At 39.3% G+C, this 26,722-nt stretch overlaps 1 protein-coding gene and 1 non-coding gene across 4 annotated transcripts in view; one reads left to right on the forward strand and one right to left on the reverse strand.

The window, feature by feature from the left end:
* The window catches only part of DARS1 (aspartyl-tRNA synthetase 1), a 43,104-nt gene extending 39,699 nt beyond the window's left edge, over positions 1-3,405 (reverse strand). Inside the window, exons 1-2 of one of the 3 annotated variants that reach the window (XM_039874563.1) lie at positions 3,157-3,405; positions 1,220-1,277 (exon numbers count right to left, since the gene is read on the reverse strand). In XM_039874563.1, the coding sequence (XP_039730497.1) occupies positions 1,220-1,277; positions 3,157-3,222 (124 nt within the window). In that variant the 5' untranslated portion in view covers positions 3,223-3,405. The remainder of the gene's footprint in view (positions 1-1,219; positions 1,278-3,156) is intronic. The other 2 variants (XM_039874565.1, XM_039874564.1) reach the window with 2 other exon arrangements.
* Positions 3,406-13,634: 10,229 nt separating this feature from the next.
* Positions 13,635-13,753, forward strand: LOC120612112 (5S ribosomal RNA). The gene has a single exon (XR_005655355.1). It is a non-coding gene; the product is annotated as a 5S ribosomal RNA (ribosomal RNA).
* Positions 13,754-26,722: the final 12,969 nt, after the last annotated feature.

The following is a 26,722-nucleotide window of genomic DNA, read 5'->3' on the forward strand; positions in this document are numbered from 1 at the left end:
AAAAACTACTGCCTCCTCCGTACTTGTAAGTTACTGGTATTAGAATGAAGAATTGTGGAGAAATGGAAGCAAACAGGAAAGGAAATTTTATGTTGAATAAAGTATTAGGATTTTAGCAGAGGTAAAACCAAAGGTAGAATTTTATCGTTATGTTACTACAATCTGGTAACATACATAGTTTATCGTTTCCTCTGGTTGGGAAAGCTTCTAAGTAGAAGACAGTTGTCTGGATTTGCCAGCCAAATGGGAACAGTAATTATGGCAAGGGGTGATTGGGGCTTATGTAAAAGACTGAAACTCCAGTGAGCTTCTTTGTGTTAGAGTTCAAGAAGTCCAGTTCAGGAAGATACTTAAGCTAAAAACAAAGTCTCAAATGACCATTCCTGCTTGCCCCAGCAGGGGAATGTCATTAAACTACAATGCTTCAATCCCATTTTATATTCAATTATTTTACTTCATCTTTATCTTTTGGAAATGGTTTTAGTAAATTATTTTGGTCTTTTATTGCCACTTTCCCAAAATAGTTGGGAAGTAACTTTTTGATCATGTAATAACTCAAATCCATAACAATAAAACTGACCCAGAGGTATGTTATTTCTAAAGTATAAAATTCATTGGCAGGCCTCTAAGTTATAAGTATTTAAGTATGTTCAGTGGGCCACAACTTAAATGTCTGCAGTTAGACCAAAGATTAAAAGACATACTTTGGGGTGTCTACCAAAAGAAAAATGTTGATACTCTTTTGAAATATATATATAAAATAAAAACACAGAGGAAGGCAAGTAGAAAACCTACAGGTCTGAGAGAAACAATAAACATGAGACAAGTCAATTTCAAAGAAATACAATAAAGTCAAAGGGAAAAAGTAAAGAAGGTAGCTGTATAAAGCATGGAAAAGGGCTACATATGAGGAAGGCAGTTATTATTAACCATTCTTTTATCTCTTGGGCCAGAGTTAAATCTTAGTTAAATCTTGTACCTAATCACTGAGGGATTTCTTTTTAACATAATTTATCACTTAAATATATTTATTTAATGTATTTTCTTCTTTCTAAATTGGGACCCTAAACTGAAATGTTTATACAGATTATGGCATCCGCTTGGGTTATTAATGCCATTTAAGCATTTCAGAGTAATGCCAACCTTAATTAAAACGTCACGAAGAGTTTTCATGGAATTAGAAAGAAAAAAATATATTTATTATCACATAGCTACTAACCTGGTTTTTCTTGTGACTGTATCATTGAAGATACTCCATATCTTTCTTTAGCATAATCCTACAAAAAATGTTTTTGCATTAAGATTTTATTTAAACACTAATAGCATAGTAAACACATAAATAACAGAATGTAAAAATGAATTAGTTTTAACTTTCAGGGCCATTTTATTAATTCAGAGAGTAAGTAGTTTTAAGGTGTGGAAATATGTCATTTACATATGTACTCCATAGAAAAAGGATAAACACCCAGTTTCTGGTTAGTTTGTTTTGAAGATCACCACTCTTGGATAGATATACCATACATGATAGCACTCTCACATAATATACACATTACAACACATCTTAACTACCTTCTTCAAAATGAGAATAAACTACTTCAAAGCAGGGATATAAATTTCCTGTGAAGAGAACAGGATGATGTACCACAGTTTTATTAATTTATTACAGGAAGAGATGTATGAAGAGAACAAACATTTTTGGGTAAGCTTTCTGAGCACCAGATGTCCAGATTTTATAAACTGGAGATGTTGGACATAATTTAACTACATTTGGAAATTGTCATAAAAAAATCCACAAGCTTCCTTTTTCTAAAAATTAGCTTAAGCATACCAGGTTGCAAATGGTTCAAAAATGACAATATCAAACTTATTATATAAAGTCAGGAAGAGGAAACAAGAGACTTACAGTCCAAACCATTATTAACATACTATACTCATTAAGTAGATAAGGGGCCTTTTATTTTAATCTCATTTTACCTCTAAGATGACTTAAGACCCTTCTAGTTATAAAATGACATAACTCAATCACAATGCCTACCTTATATTTAGACCTACCTATCAGCAAGGGTGTACTGCTAATTAATCAGAACAAGAATACATAAAATAATTTCCTTAGATTTTTACATACTTAAGATATGTATGAAACAATTAGTTTATGTCACTCTATAATCATCTGTGGAATCCTTTTCTTTAGATTTGGAGGATATTGGATTTTGTGTTTATATCGAAAATAAACTAGGCAACATGTTAAGAAGCTTACTGCACAAATTTTCTTTTTTTGGTAATTAAAAAAAAAACCACACCTTAAAGATAACCCCAGCCCTAGAAAATAGTTACAAAATATAGCGCCAGGGCAGCATAAATGGGTTACTGTTCATATTCAGCAACCCATTTCCAATTAATATTCTTAAAATGAACTATTCCTTATGTAATTTATCATAAATTCATAATTCCACAACAGAAAAATTAGAAGCTTGGTAGTGATTAAGGGTATTTTACTACAGCACACATAATTTGTAGGATGGTTTCAAACTTTCATTTCTAAAAATGACCACGGGTGTTATGAATTACCCACATGACTTTGGGTCACTTCATCTCAAATACATTCTCTGCAATATTCCCTACCTACTTCACTGGGTCACTTAAGAGGGAGAAAGGAAATAAAGACGTGTTCTTTTATGTTGTCAAAAGGAAAATAGTCATTAAATATATTGACGGATTTAATGTATTTTGCAAAAACATTAGGAAAACAAGGGCTGAGGAAATATCTAGCAGGCATTAAAATTTTCCGGGCCGGTGGTAGTGGATTACGTGAGGGACGTGCCTAACCCAGGGAGGCTTAAGTGTGACCCGCTCCTACTTCCGGGGCAGGAAGTGCTTCACGTCCACTCCACCCGGAGCCATGCTTCTTGTAAGCCAGGCCTGCTCAGGCGCCCGTGTAAGAAATGCGATCTGGAGGGAGTCTGGACACGCTGCTCGGGCAAAGGCCATAGAGGCCCCCCGGAGAGGCCTCTGAGCGTCCGCACCCAAAGCCCGCGGCCAGCAGGCAAAGTGCCAAAAGGGACCCCGAGAGCAGGGCCCCGCTCACCCTACTCCCTCCCTCAGCGCGATCCGGCCCAGGGGTCTGTCCTCCCAGGCCCGAGGAAAGTGGAAACCCACTTCCGCCGCGTCCATGATCTCCCGCGGCTTCTCCTGAGTCTTGCGGCTGGCGATGGCACTGGGCATCGGGACAGCTGAACAGGGCAGGCGGTCACCACCCTTCCTCGCAGGCTTCCGTAGGGCAGGCCAAAAGGGTTTCTCCTCCGGCACAGTCTCCGCCCTCTCGGCCCTCCTGTCGCAGCACACATGCTCCGACTGCGCGTGGAGGGTCGGTTCCGGAAAGATCGCGAGAACCCAGCTCTCTCGAAGTCCCGGAATGCTGTACGGCGCGGGGGTGTGAGACACGGGCTCCTCTTCTAGCCCCTCCCCTAGGCTGTTTAGCTGGAGTAGGAGGGAAATCCCGGGAATTTGTTATAGTCTCGCGGGATTGGCTCTAAGGGGCGGGGTCTTAGGATACCAGTTGACGGGCTTTCGAACTCCACAACTTTAAAGCTCTATCCCAGTTACGTCCTCTGCTTTGTTCTATTTTCAGCCATATCTACCCATCCCGGCTTCAGCCGCACACTGTTCCTTAAGCTCAGGCCTCTGCTTTTCCTCCCTTGGACTTCCCGCCTTCACGCTCCTCAGCGGCAGTGTAGCTGCCTGGGGTCATAGGAGACCTCTTCGCTGCTGCTATGTGTATTGGGACACATGAGTGCTGGGGTATAGGCAGTTTGCTTGTTAAGGTAGGGATAGGGTACCGGTCACACGTGATAAGTGAGGTGTAAACACGATGGTACCCTCCAAAACACACACAAAATTGCACTGAATCCCTGGATGTTTTGTGTTGTTCGAGGCAGTGCATAGTGTTGGTTGTCCAATGGATGAATATCCTTAGGCTTTTTTTTTTTTTTAAATGTCATTCATAAGCCTTTTATTACAATTGAAAGTAACTTGGGGGCTTAGTTAAATACTGTTTCCACTCTAGACTTCTCTGCGTTCCATCAGGTTTTAACTTTCAGTAGTGTCTTAGCCTGGCACAGAGTAGCACAGTTAATAATTATTAAGGAGTGCAGATAGACCCCAGTGCAAATGAAAGGGCATTGGAGGCTGCCTCATTCAGATCCTGGGATATAGCAGTGAGAAGTCAGACATAGTGCCTGACCTTGCTTAGCTTACTGTCTGACTGCAGGTGTGAAGTAGAGGTACCAGGTGCTAGGAAAGTTTCTTTAAGGGTATTCACCTCAGGTTTCCCTGAGGAAGTGATACTTAAGCTGAACTCTCAAGTAGGAATGAGCGTCAACTAGGTGAAGAAGGGCTGAAAGAATATTCAAGGCAGAGGGGGTTGGGAGAGAAAGATCATGACTCAGTTTTGGATGTACTGCATATGAGATGACTTTGAGACATTCAGTGGGAGATGTCCAGGCCAGAGACTGATCTTGTGGGGTCTGGAAGTAGAAGCGAGGTCTGGGCTACAAATGAAGTATGGGTAATACACCGGCAGGTAGGTGGTAATTGAAGCCCTGGATCAGGAAAGAGAATGGTCCAAGAAGAGTATCTTAACATTGTCAACAGCTGCCTAGACTTCAAGATGATGACTGAAAAATATTTGTTGGATTTAGCAACATAGAGGTCATTGGTGTTCTTAAACACTTTATGGTAAAGTGATCTGTCAGATTAGGCTGAGAAATGAGTGATAGTGAAGAAATGAAAGTAAAAGTGATTATAGCAAGGCTTTATTTAGTGCTTTATTTAGTGCCAAGCACTGTTGTCAGTATTTTACATATACTAACTCATTTAATTCTTACACTAACATTATCAGAGAGATATTATAATTTTTTTACATACAAGGAAATTGAAGCATAGAGAGGTGAGATAATTGACCATGGTTTCAGAGCCATTAAATGATGTATTTCAATTCAGGTAGTGTGGTGCCAGAATTCATATTCTTTTTTTAATGCCTGCAGCACCTGGTCTTCCTAGGAGGTCTCCAAGTACTAACCAGGCCCTATCCTGCTTAGCTTCTGAGATCAGACATCAGGCTTGTTCAGGGTGCATGGCGGTAGACCATGGACCATGGCTCCACTGGGGCACAAACCCAGGACCTTCTGTGTGTAAAGCAGATGTGCTAACCGCTGCACTATGGAACTACATCCCAGAATCCATATTCTTAACCACTATACCTCACTGTCTTTTCTGTCTTGGGGAGACAATGAGAAGGTTAGATGTGAGGGGAAGGGAAAATATAGGTGGTAGCTAATGTGGAATAAGTCAAGTGAAACTTTTTTTTTTTTCCCGAGAGAGACTTAAGTGCATTTAAACTAATGGGAAAGATTCATGAAAAAGATAAATATGTAAGGTAGAGAAGGTTTGAGAGATAGTCTAAAATTTTTTAATGGGAGGTAGTATTCAAAACATAGGAGTTGGGACAATTCCTCTCTCACAACTGGAAGAGAGGAGTCTAGGAGAATTGTAGATGTTTGATTTCAGGAAAATGAGAGAGCACACTTTTGATAACTTCTAATTTCTCTAGAAGCAGCAGCTAAGTCATGAATGTTGGGGTTGGGGATTAGAGGAGTGGGGGAGAAAAATGAGATTGGCAATTTGAGGAGAATAGGAAAGGTTAAAATAGTACTGGAGATTATTTGGTATTTGATATTATTTCTGGGCATTGTAAGGACCCATCTGATAAGGGATCATACATGATCATACATTGGTTGTGGAAGTGAGATGCCTCCAGTAGTCTGGTACAGTCACAAAGAGGCAGAGAGTTACTTCACATGGTATGGGGTTTTGGTGCTCATGCGGCTTAGCGGAAGGAAGCCCAGAAGAGTAGCCATACAAATGCCATACACATCACAGGCAAATGAGAAGGAAATTTTTTACTTGTAATTTTTTGAAAGTAGACCAACATTGGGCAAATTTATTTATTCTTAAATCAGGATGGAGGAAAGGACAGAGGTTCAAGTAATTGAATGTGGTTTCCAGACAGGTCACCCTGAAATCTGAGGAGTGAAATTTGAAGAAAAGGAGTAAAATTTTATTTCCCATGTAACTGATCAACGATTGTTTATAAACATCTATACTGTGCCAACCATTATGTCAGGTTCTGGTAAGAAAAGGTGAATTAGGATTCTGGTCTCAATAATATATAGGTCAGTTAGTAAGATAGCATGTAACTAATGATAAAGAAATGTGAAAATTGTTATAATATTGGTAAATATATGCATTCCCAGCAGGAGTCCTAAGATTCACTTTGATTGGACCAGCTAAAGGCACAAGTCCACTGTTGACCTAATCATCATGGCCAGAGAAATTGAGTGTTCTGATTGGCTTAGCCTAGGCAACATGCCCTTTGGAGCTTGGGGTAGAGTTAATTTTACTGGAATTGTATGGAACCCCCTGTCAGAAGCTATGGGACAAGGAAATGGCTCCTGGAAAAGCAACTACAAATATCCACTACAAAGGCCAAGAAGATTTCTGGGCTTTGGGCAAGATGAGCAGACTGTAGGGGAGTGTATGTGGTCAGGATGCTTTGATATACTGTGGTAACAAACTAACCTCCCAAAATCTGAGCAACTAAAAACCGATTTCTTGCTCACGTGTTCATAGTAGGTTACAATGGCTTGTGCTCATATAGTCATTCAGGGACCTAGGTCAATAGATGCTGCATCTTGACACATGCTTCTGTCATAACCGAGGCAGAGAAAAGAGAACTTAGCTCTTAAGTGGCTACCTGGAGGTGACATAGTTCACATTCTGCTCCTATTTCATTGGTCAAACAAGTCACTGGCCATTCCTAAATTCGACAGGGTGGGACAGTTTACTCATTCCTTAGGGAGCAGCACTGAATGTTTTCCATTAGTAAAACATTTTATAATACTCATGAGGTTCCAACATGGATAGGGTTTCCAAAGCTGCTTCATCTTGGGATTTTTAAAAAGGTTTTATTCCCTCAATTAGATATAGTCTTATGTATGAATTGTTGGTCAGAAATCTGAATACAAATTCTATATATTGTTCTTTCGTTAGGGTAGGAAATTTACCTTTCCATCTTTCCATTGCCCATGAGGCCTCTGCATGTACTCCTTAATTACTTTGATCCCCTTGCCTTGATAGATTATTCTTATTTGGGACATATCCTTGAATGAAGACTGTAAATATATTCTCTTGCTTCTGGCACTCTTTCTTGATAGTGATGGAAAATAATTTGCCAAATCAATGGCCACATAACATGTGCCTGAGTTCTTGAGAATCTGCTCTAGTCTACTATCAACGTCTTGAATCTGATTTTTGTGGAAGCCAGACTGGTGAAAATAGGAATATGATGGGAACTATCAACTATCAGGTGTTTAAGCATTGCACTAATCTATGCCATTCCCCCTGGGGATGTAACATTATTTATGATTTACTGTTCTAGTGGGGGCTGGGGAAGCACATTTAGAGGTTTGCTATTAGCTTTTTGCAATATGACAGCCTTATCTCACAGGCCAAGGAACTGTAAGGAAACAGCTCTACCATATCACCTGACTTCCTTGCAGGTATCCATGTAGGCAAGAGCTGGCTTAAACTGCCGCTAATATGAGTCTTGGAAAAATGACTTGTGATCCTCCTGAAACAGAAGGGGATGAGAGGCGATCTCCCACTGGCTTCTCTATCTCCCCTGGGATGAGGCCTGGGATTTTCTGCCATTACCCTCCCACCAATGAAGTTGCACAATATAAAACTGTGTAGCTGGAGCCTAGAAGGGGCTCCTCAGCAACAGGGTAGCTCGTAACTCACATTGCAGTCATTTGGTCCCTTTTGTTTCAGTGACGTTCTTTTTGGTGTGTAGGACAAGGATCACGGGAGCTGGCATCTTTGGTTTATTTTTCTTTTCACTGTGTAAGTAACAAACTGTCTAAATCCAAAAGTGGCTTGTTGCATCGTTACTGATTGAATCAATCAGAACTTGATTTTAGCCTCACTTGTCTTGTGTGTTCCTGACTTGACAGGAATGATTGTGGGGTTCTGCCAACTATCCAGTGTGTCCATTCCAAACTATATATCCAGGAAAATGACTATCGGTAGGCCCCCAAGGACCAGTTCGAGGTGGTGGTGTTAAGAGATTTGAAACAACATTATGATTCCTAATCCTTTGGAACTGGTCTCCCTTATCCACCATTTCACTTTCTGTGGTTTCAGTTACTTGTAGTCAACCACGATCCGAAAATATTTTATGAAAACTCATAGAAATAAACATTTCATAAGTTTCAAATTGCACGTCATTCTAAGTAGCTTGATGGAATCTCGTAGCATGTTGTCCAGGACTTGACTCATCCTTTGTCTAGCATCTCTATGCTGTATATGCCCCCAGCCCAAGAGTCACTTAGAGCCACCTCGGTATTGAGGTATTGCCGTGCTTGTGGTCAGGTAATCCTTATTTTACTTAATAATGGCCCTAAAGTAAAAAATAGTGATGATGTTCACAATTCGGATATTCCAAAGAGAAGCTGTAAAGTGCTTCCTGTAAGTGAAAGGGTAAAAGTTCCTAATTTAAAAGGGAAAGAAAAAAAAGCATTTGCTGAGGTTGCTAAGATCTACGGTAAGAACAAATCTTCTGTGAAATTGTTAAGAAGGAAAAAGAAATTTGTGCTAGTATTGCTAGTTTTGCTGTCTCACTGTAAACTCAAAAAAGTTAGAGCCACATTACATGATAAATGCTTAGTCGAGATAGAAAAGGCATTACATTTGTGGGTGGAAGCCATGAAGAGAAAACGTGTTTTGATCGATGGCAGTGTGTTACTCCAGAAAATATTGAGCCCATAGGAAGGCTTCAGCAAGAGATCCCCTGAAACAAGTGCTACCAAGCCAAGTAAGTAAATAATCCTTCTGACATATGGTCAGAAGGTCAATAGTAGCTAATGCTACATCACAAAGCCTACATCATTCACCTTACTTCATCTCATTATGTAGGCATTTTATCGCCTTACATCATCACAAAAAGAAAGGTGAGTACAGATACCGATATTTTGAGAGAGAGACCACATTCACATAACTTTTATTACATTGTTATAATTGTCTTATTGTTATAACCAATAATAAAGAGATTGTTGTTCACCTCTTACTGGGTTTTAATTTGTAAATTAAACTTTATCATAGGTATGTATGTATAGGAAAAACAGTATACATAGGGCTCCATACTATTCTTAGTTTTAGGCATTCACTGGGGGTCTTGGACCATATCCCCAGTGGTTAAGAGGGGACTACTTTATGTGATTCTTTTTCCCCTGGAAAAAGTAATTTTGTGGTATATCTGCTAAGTAAGTTACCAATGGTCCTTCTCTTTTTTCCTAGTTCTCTGGAATTTTACAATATTCACCTATGGGTCTAAATTCACATTGCGCTGGATAAAGGCCTTTCCATCTGGAAACATGTTCTGGGGCATTTTCTTGAAAATTTTCTTTGATGTTTCTCTCCCTTTCTGATTTCCTCTCTGCTGTCTTTCTTGAATTCTTATTATTCAGGTGTTGGCCCTTCTGGGGGGGTCTTCTAATTTTCTTATCATTTCTATCATTAGCTGGTCTTCTAATTTTCTTATCATTTCTTTCCTTGCCTTTTGAACTGCTTTTGGGAGATTTCTTTGACTTTATCTTCTAATCTTTCAATTGAGATTTTCTTATTCTGCCATTATGTTTATAATTTCCCAAAGCTCTTTCTGTTCTCTGAATGGCCCTTTAAAAGAATATCGTCCTGATCTTTTTACATGAATGCGATGTCTTGTCTTTCCGAACATATTAATAAGATGATTTTGGGAGTAATTTTTAAAATTAAGTTTATTGGGGTAACATTGGTTAATACAATTATATAATTTTCAGGTGTACATTTTCATTTGACATCTGTATGTTCTATTGTGTGTTTACCACCCAAAGTCCAGTTTTCTTCAGCTACCATGTATATGATCTCCTTTACCCACTTCACCTTCCCCCTAAACCCTATATTTGACCCCCTGTTACTATCACTTCCCTCCACCCCACCCACTGGTAACCGCTAATCTATAGTTATCTGTTGTACTAGCCTATAGATCCCATGTCAAAAGCGGGTCTCTGTTTGTTTGTCCTGCTCATTTGTTGCTTTTAGGTTTATATCCCATATATAAGTGATATATGATTTTCAACTTTTTCTGTCCAGCTTATTTCGCTTAGCATGATTATCTCAAGGTCCATCTGTGTTGTCACAAATGGCAGTATTTCATTTCTTGTTATAGCTGAGCAATATTCCATTGTACATATGTACCCAGCTTCTTTAACCAATCATCTATTGTAGGACACTTCAGTCGCTTCCATTTTCTAGCCACTGTGAATAATGCTGCTATGAACATCGGTGTGCAAATATCTTTTTGGATATGGATTTTCAAGTCTTTGGGGTAAATTCCCAGTAGAGAGATTGCTAAATCATATGGTAGATCAAGTCTTAGTTTTTTGAGGAATCTCCGTACTGTTTTCCATAGTGGCTGTACCAATTTGCAGTCCCACCAGCAGTGTGTGAGGGTTCCTTTTTCTCCACATCCTCTCCAACATTTGTTATTACTTGTTCTGTTGATTATAGCTATTCTAACAGGTGTCAGATAGTATCTCATTGTGTTTTTGATTTGCATTTCTCTAATAGCTAGCGATGTTGAGCACCTTTTCATATATGTTTGGCCATTTGTATGTCCTCTAGGGAGAAGTGTCTATTCAGGTCCTCTGCCCATTTTTTGATTGGATCATTTGTTTTTTTATTGTTACTGAGTTGTATGAGTACTTTGTATATTTTAGATATTAGGCCCTTATCAGAGATGGTGCTTGCAAATATATTTTCCCATTCAGACAGTTTTCTCTTTACCTTGTTGATGATTTCTTTTGCCGAGCAGAAGCCTTTTAGTTTGATATAGTCCCATTCATTTATTTTAGCTTTTACTTCCCTTGCTTTTGAGGTCAAATTCATAAAATCCTCTTTAAGACCAAGGTCCTTTAGTTTAGTTCCTATGTTTTCTTCTATGCATTTTATTGTTTCAGGTCTTTTATTTAGGTCCTTAATCCGTTTTGAGTTAATTTTGGTGTGTGGTGATAGACAACATGGGGGTAATTTTTTTTAATATTATTAAGTTCATAGGGGTAATTTTTAAAGTATTCTTTCTGCATAGCCCATTTCTTACAAGTTGCTTTTTGTTTGTTTGTTTGTCTTTATCTTTCATGTTAGAAACATACTTCAGCTCTCTGATGAATCCTTATTTACTTATTTATTTATCTATTTATTGATTGATTTTTATTTTCTGTAAATTGTGACATTTTAACTTTTTTTTTTGGTATGTGTGAATCCTTGATTGTCTGCTTATGTTAAAAGTGGGGACTAGAAAGCAAAGTAGAAGCTCTTAGCACTTGAATGGGATTTGTCAATTTGGAATTTAACTGTATGTTGATCTGGTTGAGCCATTTGTTGGAGAATCCCAGGTATCAGTATTTTTAGATCTTTCCCCTTGGCTGGTCAGTTTGTTCAGGAAAAAACTCTTCCAGTCTCCAGCCTGAAGAGTAAAGGTCTGCCAGTGTTCTGGGACTATTCAACATTCAACATACCACCCTAGTTTTGATGTATCCAGTTTTTAAAGTCCAAGAACCCACCCTTTCTCCCTCTTCAGAGACTACATCATGTCAGGAGAGGACTCTTGCCAAAAGGGCAGAGTAGGTAGGGATGCAGGCGTCAGACTTTTCATGTAGCTTCCCCTAAATATATATTGTAACTTCCACTTCCCCCCTTCATTTCCAGAGGTACTTGGTGCTGTTTGTCCTAAGTCTTTTGAGGTTTCTATGGTATAAATTAGGTTGATTCTTAGCTTTCCTGACTGCTATCTTAGCTTTCAGCTTTTTCTATCTGCAAAGTTGGTTACCACTGAGCTGTCTGCTCTCTAGCTTCCCACGTATTGGGGGTATTGTCTCCCATTCTGTTTGTTCTCCCATCCTCTTGATTGTAGTTTTTGTAGGATTAGGGTCAGGAGCAAAACTTGATTTGCCATCTCAGTAGTCACGTTCCATGTTTCGTTTTATAATGCCAATGTATACAAAGTTTTTAGCAGATGACCTGTAGTTACCATGATGAACTCCAATGCTCATTCATTCTTCAAGTATCTATTGAGTGCCAATTATGTGCCAGACATTAGTCTAGGCATTTGGGATATATAGGGAAACAAAGTAGATAAAGATCTTGGCTCTTATGGATCTTTTTAGATGGACTTTTTTAGAGGGGGGAGGCAGACAATAAATAATAGACATAATAAGTAAATTATATAACATGTTAGAAAGTGATAATAAGAAAGAAAAAGTAGAGCAAGATAAAGGGAGTACTTGGGGGCAGGAGGGTGGGGTGGGTTGCAATATTAAAAATGGTGGTCAAGGTAGGCCTCTCTGAGAAGGTGACATTTGAAGGTTTGAAGGCAGTTAGAGATGTAGATATATATATATATAGGGGAAGAGCATTCCAGGCAGGGGAACAGCCACTGTAAAGACTTTAAGGTGGGAGGAACAAGGCCAACGTTCTATGTAATATCTTCAGGGCCTCTGAAGTGTGGGCTTAAATAACTCCAATTCGTCAAGCTATTTTAAAAAAAATTGTGATTAAAAAAACTCCACGTAATATAAAATTTATTCCCTTAACCTTTTAAAAATATATTGTTCAGCAGTGTTAACTACATTGATATTGTTGCATAACGAATCTGTAGAACTTTTTATCTGGCAAAACTGAAGCAATATCCTCATTAAACCAAACAAACAAAGAAACAAAAAACTCACCATTTCACTTTCCCCCAGACTCTGGCAAGCATCATTCTACTCTTTGTTTTCATGATTTTGACTAGATATTTCACCTAAGTGGAATCATTCAGTATTTGTCCTTTTGTGGACTGCCAAACTTTTTGAGTTTTGCACTGCAAATTTATTCTGGTTCTAGCCTTACTGTCCTTTCAGCTATTACTTCTCTCATGTGTGCATGTAATCCACATCTTAGCACCTCTATTTACCAGCTCAATCAGATAGGATGCCTTTGGCTGCAATGAAGAGAAACCCTGATTCAGATGGTTTGAGACTTATTGCTCACATAGTATGGCATTTAGAGAAGAGGAGACTTCAGGTTTGGTTGATGCAGCCATTTAACAATCAATGACTGAGCAGTTTTTTCTCTTAGCTCTGCAGGTTTCATCCTCAGGCTGCTAACAAAATGGCTGCAGCTAATTCAGGCATCACATTCAGTCATGACAACATCGGGGAATGAAAGATACCCCCTACCTTCTTGTTCCTCTTTCTTAAACGCAGAAACTTGTTCTCAAAAACACCTGCATGAGACTTTCCTTCACATCTTATTGGGCGGAATTAGATTACATGTCTATTCCTGAACCAGTTACTGGGATGAGTTGCCTTTGTGGAGGCATGTGGGTGCATGGGGGAAGGGTGGATACCTAAATAAAATCAAATTCTGTTAGAAAGGAAGAAGAGGAGATTGGATGCTGAGTAAACAGCTGTGATATTGTGATATAAGAAATATATATTTGGGTCTACGGCCATGCTACCCTGAACAAGCCTGATCCCGTTTGATCTCGGAAGCTAAGCAGGGTTGGGCCTGGTTAGTACTTGGATGGGAGACCACCTAGGAAAACCAGGTGCTGTAGGTGTAAAAAATAAAAAATAAGGGATCGTAAGCTGACAAGGTCCTTGCAATCTGTGAGGTCAACCAAGGGTTGCCTCGCCTAAAAAAATATATATATATATTTGGTCTTCATCTCTGGTTCCTGGCAGAGAACTTCTAATTTTCTGGTAGAGGTGATAGGAGTGTCTTTTGTTATTCATAATGATCCCCTTTCAACATACCTGAGTCTATGTTAAGATGATTGGTGAGTGAAAGCCCCCTAGATATCTCCAGGATAGGGATTGGTTACCAGAGTAACCAACTAGTGATTAGAGGGTTGGAACTTCCCCTGACATCTGGAAAGGGAAGAGGGGCTGAGGATTGAGTTAATCACCAATGACCAATAATTTAATAACCATGCCTACATAATAGATACTCCATAAAAACTCTGAATGAAGGAGTCTGGACAACTTCTGGAATGGTGAACACATCCATGTACCTCTAGGGTGGTGCACCCGAAACTCTATGGGACAGAAGCTCTATGCTTGGAATTCTTCTGGATCTTGCCCTGTGTACCTCTTCATCTGGCTGTCCAATTGTATCCTTTATAATATCCTTTTTGATAAAATAGTAATCGTAAAATGCTTCCCTGAGTTCCATGAACTGTTATAGCAAATTAGCAAAACCGAAGAGGGTGTCATGGGAACCCCTGATTGGTAATCAAGTCAGACAGAAATGCGGGTAACCGGGAAACCCACTACTTTCAACTGGCATCTAAAGTGGGGGCATCTTGTGGAATCAAGCCCTTAACTTGTAGAGTCTGTGCTAACTCCAGGTAGTTAGCGTCAGAATTAATTTGAGTTGCAGTACATCCAGTTGGTGTCTACAGGAAATTGGGGAATTGCTTGGCGTGGAAAACCCATACATTTGGTGTCAAGAGTGTTGTGAGTAGAAAAGGATCGCAGTAGTAATAGTTCAGCCAGCAGTGTCTGTCTACTATGCCAGCTGTGTGAATTGAGGAAAGTCATTTAACATCTTTGTTTTTCAATTTTCTTGAGAAAATCAGGATACTGGTGTTTTTCCCATGTGAGGATTAAATGAGATAGTAATTGGAATGAGATAACATACACAAAGCCACCCAGGATAGTCCATGGCACATATTATTGCCTAGTTCGGTAGTTCTGAAATTGTGGTCCCTGGACGAAGAGTATCAACATCAGCATCACCTGGTGTTATGGGCTGAATTGTGTCTCTCTCCTCAGCTCAATTAATATATTCTGAGGCAACTTCCAGTACCTCAGAATTGACTATATTTGGAGATGAGGTCTTTAAAGAGGTAATTAAGTTAAAAAGAGGTCAGTAGCCTTGGCCCTCATCCAATATGACTGGTGTCTTATAAGAGGAGATTAGGACATAGACACCCACAGCAGGATGACTGTGTGAAGATAGGAAGAAGACAACCATTTGCAAGCCAAGGAGAGAGGCCTCAAAACAAATCAACCCTGCCTATACTTTGATCTCAAAATTTAAGCTTCCAGAACTGTGAGAAAATAAATTTCTGTTGTTTAAGGTGCCCATTTTGTGGTATTTTATTATGGCAGCTTTAGCAAACTAATATACCTGGGAACTTGTTAGAAATGCAAAGTCTCTGGTTCCCCCCCAGACCTATTGAGTCAGAAACTCTGAGGGTGGAGCTCAGTACTGTTTTAAAAGCACTTCAGATGATTCTGGCACACACTCAAGTTTGAGAATGGCTGGCCTAGTTGTTAAGGATGTAGGAACCTCACTAGCCTGGGTTCCTGTCCCATCTAAACCATTTACTAGCTGGATGATTTTGGATATTTTCTAAAACATCTCTGTGTTTCAATTTTCTTATTCGTAAGATAGGGATAACCTTAGTCTTTATCTTTATCTTTTAGTCTTAGTCTTTATCAGATAGAATTTAGAATAATGTTTGGTCCATAGTTAATACTCAACAAGTGTGAACTATTTTTATAGTAGATAACATGTAAATATTGAATCTGAATCTCATTTTAAAGGTTGGGTTTGGAAAAAGAGATAGTAGCCAAGCTTATTGGAATTATCTGTAAAGTCAGGACCTGGGGACTCCCTTGAGTAAAGCTCAATACTCCAACTCCTGTTTTGGCTGCTTGAAACCCCTTTTTTCTTACTTCCTGGTTTATGATTGTGATGCGGAAAATGTAGATGGTGCCAAGTTCTTTGGAGTGTATGCAAATAATACATAGCACACATTGTTATATTGCTCTTCATCTTCTATGAAGGCCCATTGTCATCAATTTATATCCTGTTCCCATGAGAACTTTACCTTTTTTTTTTTCTCTTTGCATTCTGTCCTTGATGGATTGTCTGGTTTCTCACTTAGACAATTTATCCTCTTTCCCTGTTGGCCCATTTAAAACTACCTTCTATTAAAAAAAAAAAAAAGTTTTCCATTGAGGCAGCTAGATACTCACTTCCCTTCTTTTTCATTTGCCTTCTATCTGAGGCGATTCCAATTGCTTTATAGTGTGCAGCTGTCACTAGATACTAATGACATTTTCACCGGTCGAGTTGCATTTCCAAGCCTTGTTTCTTTATATTTGATTGTCTTCAGTCACTTGTGTGAGTTATAAATACACTGGGTGGAAACAACTCAATAAATGACAAACAGTAAAATGAATAATAAAAAGTTATAGTCTCATAAAATGAGAATGAGTGGCGCCCCTCTCCCAATTAAAGTAAGGCAGGAATATCTATGTTATGAAAATGCCAACTAGTTGCTACTTTGTCTTAAATTTTTCTTTCAGTCAACTTGTTTTTGTAATCTTTGCCTGCAATACACAATTTACTTTCCCTTCTACTTACCTTCTTAATCACTCTAGGAAACAACCATTTATTTATGAGCTAGGCCCCACGTGTTGGTATCATTTCTTACTGCTTTCTCTCCCCAACATTGAAAAATTTATCAAAATCTTTCTGCTATTGTCTTTTTAACATTATTGATCTCTAACTTATCTCAAAGACCAGACTTTCTACAATCGTAGGCAACTAGAGAGTTCAGGGTAAATAACAATTCATTTGGCTAGATTATCTCCAAGCTATTTTGTAATTCCATATGTGACTGTAGCCATATCTAAAAATTCTACAAAGCCCTTTAAAGCCCCTTCCCTTAATACATTTAAATGTAAAATACAAAGCAAATGTAAAGTATATCACACTGTAGAAGAGTTGTACACGAGCTAAGAGTTGGGAAAAAACCAAAATCTCAGTAATAGCGATTATAAAACTCCCGTAGGCCTCTTGTTTGACTTTTCCTGTTCATTATTCAGATGCTTTTTTGTTATATTCCGCTTTACTCACTTTAACTTTGTTCACTTTAGTTTTTCACTAGAAGCTCCCTATTTAACTATTCAGGGAATAGGTGATTTTATCATCTACCATTTCTATAAGGAGAAGTTACTTTTCAAAATGCTTTTCACTGATGATAATTTTTTCTAACCTAATGTCCTTTATCTATTCTCATTAATGTTTCTGAATATGACTTTAGACCCAAAGGCACTATGTTTCATATTCTGAAGAATAACTATATTAAAGTCATGTATAAATAAGTTATGCAGTATTAAAACACTTCCATTTACTTCTTCATTTTAGTAGGTAACTCTGTGATCCAAATTCAGATTGGTCTTCGTAATTGAGTCACTCAATCCAAATATTGTTATGAAAATCTAGTTCCTCACTATCCCCTGAGCTGTGGTAGATCATATTTCTAAAGATTACAGCAATAAACATCTCCCATCCCGTATATTCTTTTGCAGTGTAACTGTGCTACTCCCTCATCAAGAAGTAGAGTTTATTTTCACTCCCTTTGAATCTAGACTGGCCAGTAACCTACAATTGGCCCTTCATATCCTTGGGTTCCACATCCGTGGATTCAACCAACTATGGATCACAAATATTTGAAAAAAATAAGTTGTGTTGTTGCCAATGTGTACTATATAGTTAGGCCTACTTTGGTTGTGTCTCTACTGAACATGTACAGACTTATTTTCTTGTCCTTATTCCCTAAATAATAATGTATAACAACTATTTGCATAGCATGTACATTGTATTAGGTATTATAAGTAATATAGAGATCATTTAAAGTATATAGGAGGGTGTGCATAGGTTATATGCAAATATTATGCCATTTTTGTAAGGGACTTGAGTATCCATAGAGGTCCTGGAACCAATGTATTTTGACCAATAGAATGCAGCAGAAGTGATGCAGCCTCCAAGGCTGGGCCTTCAGAAATCTGATCTTTCTGCCATTGTGTCTTGGAATGTTTTTTCTTGGAACCAGCTGCCATGCTGTGAGGAGGCCCAAGAAGTGACATGAAGAGGCCTCATGTAGGAAAACTCTCAAAGACATTGGCCAAAAACCCCAGCCGAGCTCCCAGCTGGGATGTGAATGAGGCCATTTTGCATGTTTCAGCCAACTCAGGACCCTAGCCAACACTCTATGAACTAGACTTGCCTGATCAACCCATAGAAACAAGAGAAATAATAAATCGCTACTGTTTTAAGCCACTACATTTTGAGGTGGTTTGTAATGCAGCAATACCTAACCGGACCACTCATCTTATTTTTGCGTTCTTGTACCAAGTTCACTTGCTTACCTTACCGTCCTCAGACCTCTGTAAGCAACTTACTTTTGGGGTTTTCACAATCTCCTTCTGGCTCAGTGGACAAAATAGTTTATCCTTCCATGATTATGAAAATGGCTAACTGATGATCACAATACCAATTAACACTTTTTGAATGCCTATGATGTGTCAGGCACTGTTTTAAGTGTAATATATTTATTAATATATTCAATCTCTAGAACAACTTTTTGAGCTAGGTATTATTATTATTCCTATTTTACAGATGGGAAAACCAAGGCACAGAGAGGTGAGGTAACTTGTACAAAGTCTAATAGCAAGTGGTAGAATCATGTCAGAATCTAAGCATCAGATTCCAGAGCCACATGCTTAGCTGCTGTGAAGTACTGCCTCCGATAAATAATGACTCATGTTCATCAGGTTAATTCTAAAGTTACTTAGGTGACTGCAGTTTCTTTCACTTACGTTGCTTGATTCTCTTCGGTTTAGAAAGTCCTTTAAGACTTTGGTTGCCTTATTGATTTATACTAGATTCCGAGCTATGTCCAGTGTTACCACTGACATTTAGAAAAGCCCAATGTTAGAAAAGTCTAAATGCTTGACTATTTCTATATTCATAGTTCAGCATAGAACAGAATATTTGCCCAGTTTACTCAGGTTTCTCATCTTATGGCCACCACAGAGGGCAGCAGAGTAACAGGCAGTGACCAGGAGGAACAGGCAGAGAAGCAGAGCTGGCAGGGAGGACTGAGGAGGTGCTGGTGTAGCTCAAAGCGCTTTCCACATCCTCTGGACAGTGAGAGTCAGGTGAGAGCACAGCACAAAGTACCTTAGCACCATTAGACTGAAGGAAGTAACGGCTGCTCCTTCTAATAACAGTGGTCAGAGCTGTGCCAGTTAGACATAAAGCAGAGGGAAAATGGAAGCTGTGCCTGTTATGCAATTGTAGCCTTAAGTAAAGCTCCCAGTGCCACTTTCCAAATAGACTGCTGCCTTCAGGTCCTTCCAAGGCTGCCATTGTAGAGATGTCTCTGTGGGGGATTGTGATTTTGCTTCAAATGGCCTTAAAATCTTTCTGCTTTCTATCTGCTTGATAACTTCCTCAAGAACTCTGAGGGAAATATGAAAGCTAATTATAAAATTCAATAGGTCTATATTCTCATACTGTATTCAGAACAAGGCATTCTGAGACAGACAGTTATGGGATCAGAGCCCCATCTCTGCTATTTAATTGTTGTGTGGCTTTGGGAAAGTAGCTTTCTTCTCTGAGCCTCACTGTCCTTAGAACAGGTTAGTGATATTTACCTTGTGTGATTGTCATGAGGAATAAATAAGTCCTTTGCCTATAGGCAAAAGTCTGGGCCTCATATACACCAAGCAACCATCAGGGTGCCTATTATTTGCATACACAGGATATATTGGACATCTATATAACAATGTTACCATGTGGACTTAGAGTGTAAGATGCAAAGGGTGGAGCTGGTGTTTCATGCTCTACTACACAATGTTTGCTCAAGAAAAAGACAACTGTCACAATCTATTTTAGAAAAGTACTGTCTTTTAGTCCCTTCCCTTTTTATTTTTATCCCCTAAATGCTTTGGAGATACGTGGTATGAAATTGACTTCTATAAATTTAAGAGCATTTAAGTCTCCATGGAATATTCTTAATCCGAGGAGTCCATGACCCCCTTGATATGATATGCAACATTTGCGTGTCTACATGTATGTGCATTTGTGTGGGGATATGATTCATAATTACCAACAGACTCTAAAAAGGGTCCGTGCTTGGACAAAAGACTAAAAAACTCTAATATACAAGCAATCTTTTAAATCTTCTTCCACTGAAAGTAACTTGGAAGTTTTCTCTGACTTTAGACAAAGCAGGCACAGCTTTGGAAAGCACTAGAAACGAATCCTGTCTTTCAGCCGAGATCCAGTCTTTTTTTTCCAATGTGCCCGTCACAGAGTGGAAGCTGGCTGTTCCCACTGGCACAGGTAGTGCTGTACAGACAGGACCACTTGGATGAAGAGGTGTTGCTCTCTCTAATTACAGCTGACAAAGACCAAACCCTAACCTCAGCTGCACCTTTCTGTCTCTTGGAAGTCACTTACGGAGCAGACCTATAATTATGATTTGTACCTGAAACATAATTCTCAGGATGATGACTATCTAAATTATGTCCCCAGATACATACCTGAGGCAAAGCCCTAAGGGCTGATGGCCATGGAGGGCGGGGTGGGGTATTCTTCATTCAGTGGGGATTAATAAATGAGGATGATATCATTCAGAATTTCAGAAGGGGCAGGTGTCCAAGAGGCCCTTTTCACTTCTGCAGTGGGACTTGACAGCCTGTGCACTGGGCTCTGTAATTTATGCCTCCGGCACAGAATCCACACAAAGCAAGAATGACCACATCAGCATTTTGGGATTTAAGGCCAGCTTCTCTTATCTACTGATCTGCCTTCCTAAATTGTAAGGATGATTCAGCTAATTGATTTCACTTTATTTTTAAAGAAAATGATTGCATATAAAGTAAATGAAAATACAGGCCTGGTGGAAGGGATTTAAAGTAACTTAAGAGTTCAATGGATGATGACTAATTTTGCAATTGTTATTATTACATCTCTTTAATTAACAGATAATTCCTGAATTACAGAGTATACAATGTAAGACCCGTGTACTATACTAGGGAAACATTTTTGATCCATGTAAATAAATTGACATAAACAGTAGGTGCACCTGTTCCTGGCCTGTCCTGGGAATATATGAAACTCTGGCACAGGATGAACGTCTGTTGGTGTCTGTGTGACAACAACAAAACAAAGCTGGCACTGGGGTCAGGAAGTCATTGGTGGGTGGGGAGCCACTGTCTGCAGTGTGTTCTGATGCCCATCAACCAGGAAAGGGAGTCTAAGGTTACCAAATGATTTTTCTCCTTCACAAAGCTGTTGTGAAATAAAATACAAATCCTTCCTGAATGTTCCTAGCTTTCCTTCCTTTAGGAAGTTTTCAGTCCATGGGAAACAAAGCCTTATTCAAAGGATTAAAGCCATAGTCATTCTATTGTTTAAGGCTTCAATAATATGGCTTTCCTTCCACGGACAAAATTTTCAATTCACAAATCGTTAAAATAACAGGAAATTTTTGGGAAACACGTGCTTATGATAACAAACAAGGGATCTATCCTGTGGTATAGAAGTTTATGAAAAGAGACATCTGATTTTAAGATTTTTTTTTGACTGTATTGCACTTCTGGATGCATTCTAGGAAGATTATTCCTTAAAAGAAAAAGCCATGTGGCTTAAAACATAAAATTACTCCGTTCCCACCCTAGCTTCCAGAGGCAGGAGGAAAGATGAGGAGGAGAAGCAGATTCTGGCTGTATCTTCAAGGCTGCACTCCAGGCAGTGCCGTAGTGGCAACAGGCCTCTTCAGTATCTGTTCTCCCTGCTCTCCTTAGTCCTCTGCTTCCCCTCTCACCCTACCAAGTCCTGTACTCTTACCAGGGGGATAGAGGGAGAAGGGCTGGAGAGAATGTGTGAGAGAGGCAGTGGGAGGCAACTCTGAGCACTGGCTGTGGGCAGTAGCCATAGGAAGCCATAGAAGGTTAAAGAGGTTGTGGAAACAGTCATTACTTTTGCAATCAGGAGGAAAGCAGGATTAGTGGAAGCCAAGGATGAAGCAGCAGTGTTAACTGTGAGCAAACAAAGTCACTCTGGAAATCAATTCCAGTTCCTTCTAAAAAACTACCAAGAAAATTCTTATTTTATTTAGATTCTTTATATTGGTTACAATCCTTTAATCTTTTTTTTATCTGTGTGCCAAAAGATTCTCCTGAATAATAATTTTTACTGTCTGGAATTCTTTAACATTATGATTTTTCCCTAGTCCCCCATCTTCTACCATTGCCTTTAACTTTTATCCACAATTCCAGGGAAAATACCAATTTTCACTAATTAAAAGATGAATCTATGTACTTCCTAATGTTTTCTTCTATGCTCTTGCTGCTCAAAGTGTGTTCTAGACCGCAGCAGCAGTAGCAGCAACACCTAGCTTGGTAGCAATGTGGTCTCTCAGGTCCTACCCCATGACTACTGGGTCAGAGCCTACATTTAAGGGGATCCTCAGTGTTTTGCATGCACAGCAGAGTTTGGGAAGGGCTGTTCTGTGCCACACTACAGACCCGCCTTCATAATCCACACCACCAAGGCCTGCAGGGTCCTACATTCTTTACCTTGCCCACTTCTTTAGTCTTATCCCACAGCACTCTACTGCCCATTCACTAATTCCGACCTCCAAGCTTTTGCACTCACTGTTGCCTCTGCCTGGAGTGCTCTTGCCTCCTCTTAGTATGGCCAGATCCTTTATTTCATTGTCATGTCTGCTTAAATGTTACTTTTTTAGAGAAGGCTTCCTGGACCACTCTTTATGAGGAAGCAACCCCAACCCGGGCCCTCTCTAGCTCACTACCTTGTTTTATATTTTTCACGGCACTTACTGTTATCTGAAATCATTTTATTAATTCATTTTTGGATTATTTTGTTGAGGGTTGTATTTCCAGTGCCCAAAGCGATGGCTGGCTCCTCGAAGGTGCTCAGTAAACATTAATTGGATGAATGAATAAAGATTGGGGGATCATGAACAGTGAGAACCTATGCCTAGACCAGGGGTCCCCATCCTTTGGGCTGTAGACTGGTACTTGTCAGTGGCCTGTTGGGAACTGAGCTGCACTGCAGGAGGTGAGCGGTGGGCGACTGAGGGAAGCTTCATCTGTATTCGTAGCCGCTCCCCAGCACTAGCATCACCACCTCAGCTTCACCTCAGATCATCAAGCATTACATTCTTAGGGGCACTGGTTTCTGGTGCTAAAAAGGGTGGGGACCGTTGGCCTAGACAATTCAAAGGTAAGATTAGGAACCCTCTGAACTAACTAAATAGCTTTCAGTTAATTGGCCTAAGACCAAAGCTTCTTAGTCCCAGATCAGTGATTCTCAAAGCCTGGTCCCCAGACCAGCATCATTATCATCTCTGAGAACTTGATAGGCAAATTCTCAGGCCCCACCACAGACACACTGAATCAGAAACCATGATTCAGCAACTTAACAATTAACATAAATTGTTAAGTCTGGCAATTGTGCCTTAACAAGGTCTCCAGGCGATTCTGGAGCCCTGCCCTTGGCAATAACAATATGCTGTCTGTGTAGAGAACCCACAGTATTCAAAGCCCTTTTGCATATATTGGTGTAGTCCTGGACTTCAAAAAAGCCCTGAGAAGTAGGCAAGGCAGGTGTCATTCTCATTTTATAGATGAAAAAACAGCCCTAAGAAATGATTTGGTTTGCCTATGGTTATACAGTTTTATCAGAATCACCTAGGATACTTGTTAAAATTACAGATTCCCGGCCTCTATCCTGGGCCTACTGAGTGAGAATAACTGGGGCTGGAGCCCTGAAATCTGGATTTAAAAAAAAAAAAAAAGCTTTCTAGGAGATTCGGAAGCTCCCAAAACTTTGAGAACCAATTATGTTAGAGAGTAGAAGAATGGGAATTAGAATTAGAATAGCCCCTCATTCCTGATTACTGCACTTAAAGGGTCTTAAAAAGAGTCAGTACAAATGATATTGCTTTTTAGTGCAAATAATTAAACCAAAGTCTCAATAATTCCACCACTTTTGTTAGACCCTAACCCTATTTGCTACCCTGATAAGCTAGGAAGAATAAAATTCCATGACAGTGGGCTGTTTCTGGGACAGGCTTACCTTGTTATATTGTGCTTCACTTTATTGTTTCACAGTTGTGTTTTCCACAAATTGAAGGCAAGACCCTCCACCATCAAAAAGATTACACCTCTCTTTGCTGAGGAGATCTGTGAACTGAACCTGCAATATCTCCAAGGTTATACCTCTATATGGTTTAGTTGTGCTTATTATGGAATTAGCTAACTGAAACATTAATTAAAGTTTGGTGGGTATTGTTAGTTTGTGATACGGGAATAAAAAAAAATTTTTTTGTCTGTGGGAATTGTTGTAACATATTTGGTGTTATTTGGTGTACTCCTGCAGTCTTTTACCAACTGCTATGCTTGCTTTACTTTGCTTACATCTAATTAAGAAGAAAATTTTAGAAAAAGAAAAAAAGTGTTTCAAGCCCAAAGCTATGGCTGTTTAAGCAATCATTACAACTTCAGACATCATTTATTTATTTGGCTAGCCTGGAAAAAATGAACTTTTAACCATACTTCTCCAAATTGTCAAGTAACTCCCAAACCTCTCTCTCCTGCCCAACCAACTCCCACAAACTCCAGATTCATAAATTCAACTCTATGTGGGACATTTCTTCTCTGTATGTCCTGCAGATGTCTCAAGCTTGGCGTGTTCAAAACCAAATTCATTACAATCCCACCCATTCTTCTTCCTGGATACACTCTGTAAGCTAATGACTATACCATCCACTGCATCATCCTAGCCAGAAATCTAGGCGTTATCTCTGGATTCCTTTATTCCTCCCTCTGGATAGCCTACCAGTCCTTTCATTCTATTCATTAGATCTGTCTAATCCCTCTCCTCCTCTTCATCTCCACTACAGCTTTACCTCAGGCCTTCAACATCTCTTGCTTAGGCCACCATGATGGCTTCCAAAGTGACCCTCTTATCGTGCTTCTACTTGACTTCATTTCCCACTGTTCCTTCCTTTAGTGCTACCAAAGTGCTTTCACTTCTTGATGGTTTTTGTGCTTCTGTGCCTTTGCACGTGCTACTTCTGCTGTGCCGATTTTTCCTTACCCACCTCCTGCACATGGCAAACTCCTGTTTTTCATGATACTGCTCAGTATTCTCTTCTCTATGCAGCCTTTTATGAGGATTCCTCTATAGAGTGGACTCTTCCCTCCTTTGTGCTCATAAACTAGCACGCGGTCTGCCTTCATAATAGTACCTCATTCACTAAGATACATGTGTGTTTATACTTTCTTCCTCCACTCTCTCCTCCCTTTCTTCTTCCTCCCTGAGTATGAGCTTCTTGAAGGAAGGGAACATATCTTCTTAACCTTTGAATTACCACCTCTTGGCGCAGAATATAGCCCATCAGACACACTGAAACACGTGTTCAATGAATACCTAGCTAGATTTCTGGATCCCAGAGATGGCTGAGGATAAGAGGAACTAAAATGTATTGAGCAACTATTATGTGGGAAGAGCTTAACACCCATTATTTAATTTTTACAGATAATTCTTTGAACTATATGTTATTCTAATTATGTACATGTTGAAACCCATACTCAAAGTAATTAAATTACTTGCTCGAGGTCTCAGTAAATGATACTGTGTGGAGTTGAATTCAGGCCTTTCTAACTCCAAACTTCATGTTTTTCCATCCATCCCATGTGGCCCCTAGTGTTACCCTAACATAAGTCATAGGTTTTGAAATGACTTCTCACTCTTTGTTTACTAAAATATTAAAACCTTTCATCTTCAAAGGGTAGTGGTGATATGTGTAATCGGTAGTTTCCAAAGACAGTCCCCATTAGCTCTGCCTCCTAGTATTCACGCCCTTTTACAGTCCCCTCCCATGTATCTAGGCTGGTCTTGTGTAGCCAATAAAATTTAGCAGAAGTTGGGTCATGAGATGCCTTGCAATGTCCACCTGAAACACTTGTTGTGGGGGAAGCCAGCTGCCATGTTCCCTGGAACCATCATATGTGAGAAGCCAAACCTATCCGCATAGAGAGAAAGAGAAATCTGACCAGCCCCTAGCTTTTCCAGCCATCCCAGCTCAGGTACCAGACAGATGAGTAAGGAAGTCTCCTTAGATGTGCTGTCTCAGCCACCATGTATTGCAACTGCATGAAATACCCAAAGTGAGAACTGCCTAGACTAGCCAAGTATTATTTTCTCTCACACAACCATGACAGATAATAAAAAATTATTCTTTGAAGCCATTCAGTTTTGTGGTGGTTTGTTAGGTAGCAATAGGAAACTAGAATACCATGCTTTTTTTTTTTAAGAAAATAACCTATTATTTATAAGTAAAGCTTTTAAAGCTTCTGTTTTGTTATTTCCCCTTTATACAAGTAAACTCTGCAATATAAATAGATTTCCAGCTCAGTCCTTAATAAAATTTATGACCTTGAGCAAGTTTCTTTATAATAATGTCACTGAGCTTCACATGTCTCGTTCTACAATGAAGAGTTGGACTAATCATGAAGGTTCATTTTAGTTCCACAATCATATAATTTCCTTCAAACTATCAGAGAAAAACGGAGTCTTTGACAAGATTTAACCTGCAGTAAAATTTTACAGACACGAGAATTTTCAGTGAAGCAATGAATGCTAGAGAAATGCTGACTCAGCAAATGCTGTCCGTTAGCAGGAAAAA

Source organism: Pteropus medius, unplaced genomic scaffold (assembly GCF_902729225.1).
Source record: "Pteropus medius unplaced genomic scaffold, Ma_sr-lr_union100, whole genome shotgun sequence".
Classification (NCBI taxonomy): Eukaryota; Metazoa; Chordata; class Mammalia; order Chiroptera; family Pteropodidae; genus Pteropus; species Pteropus medius.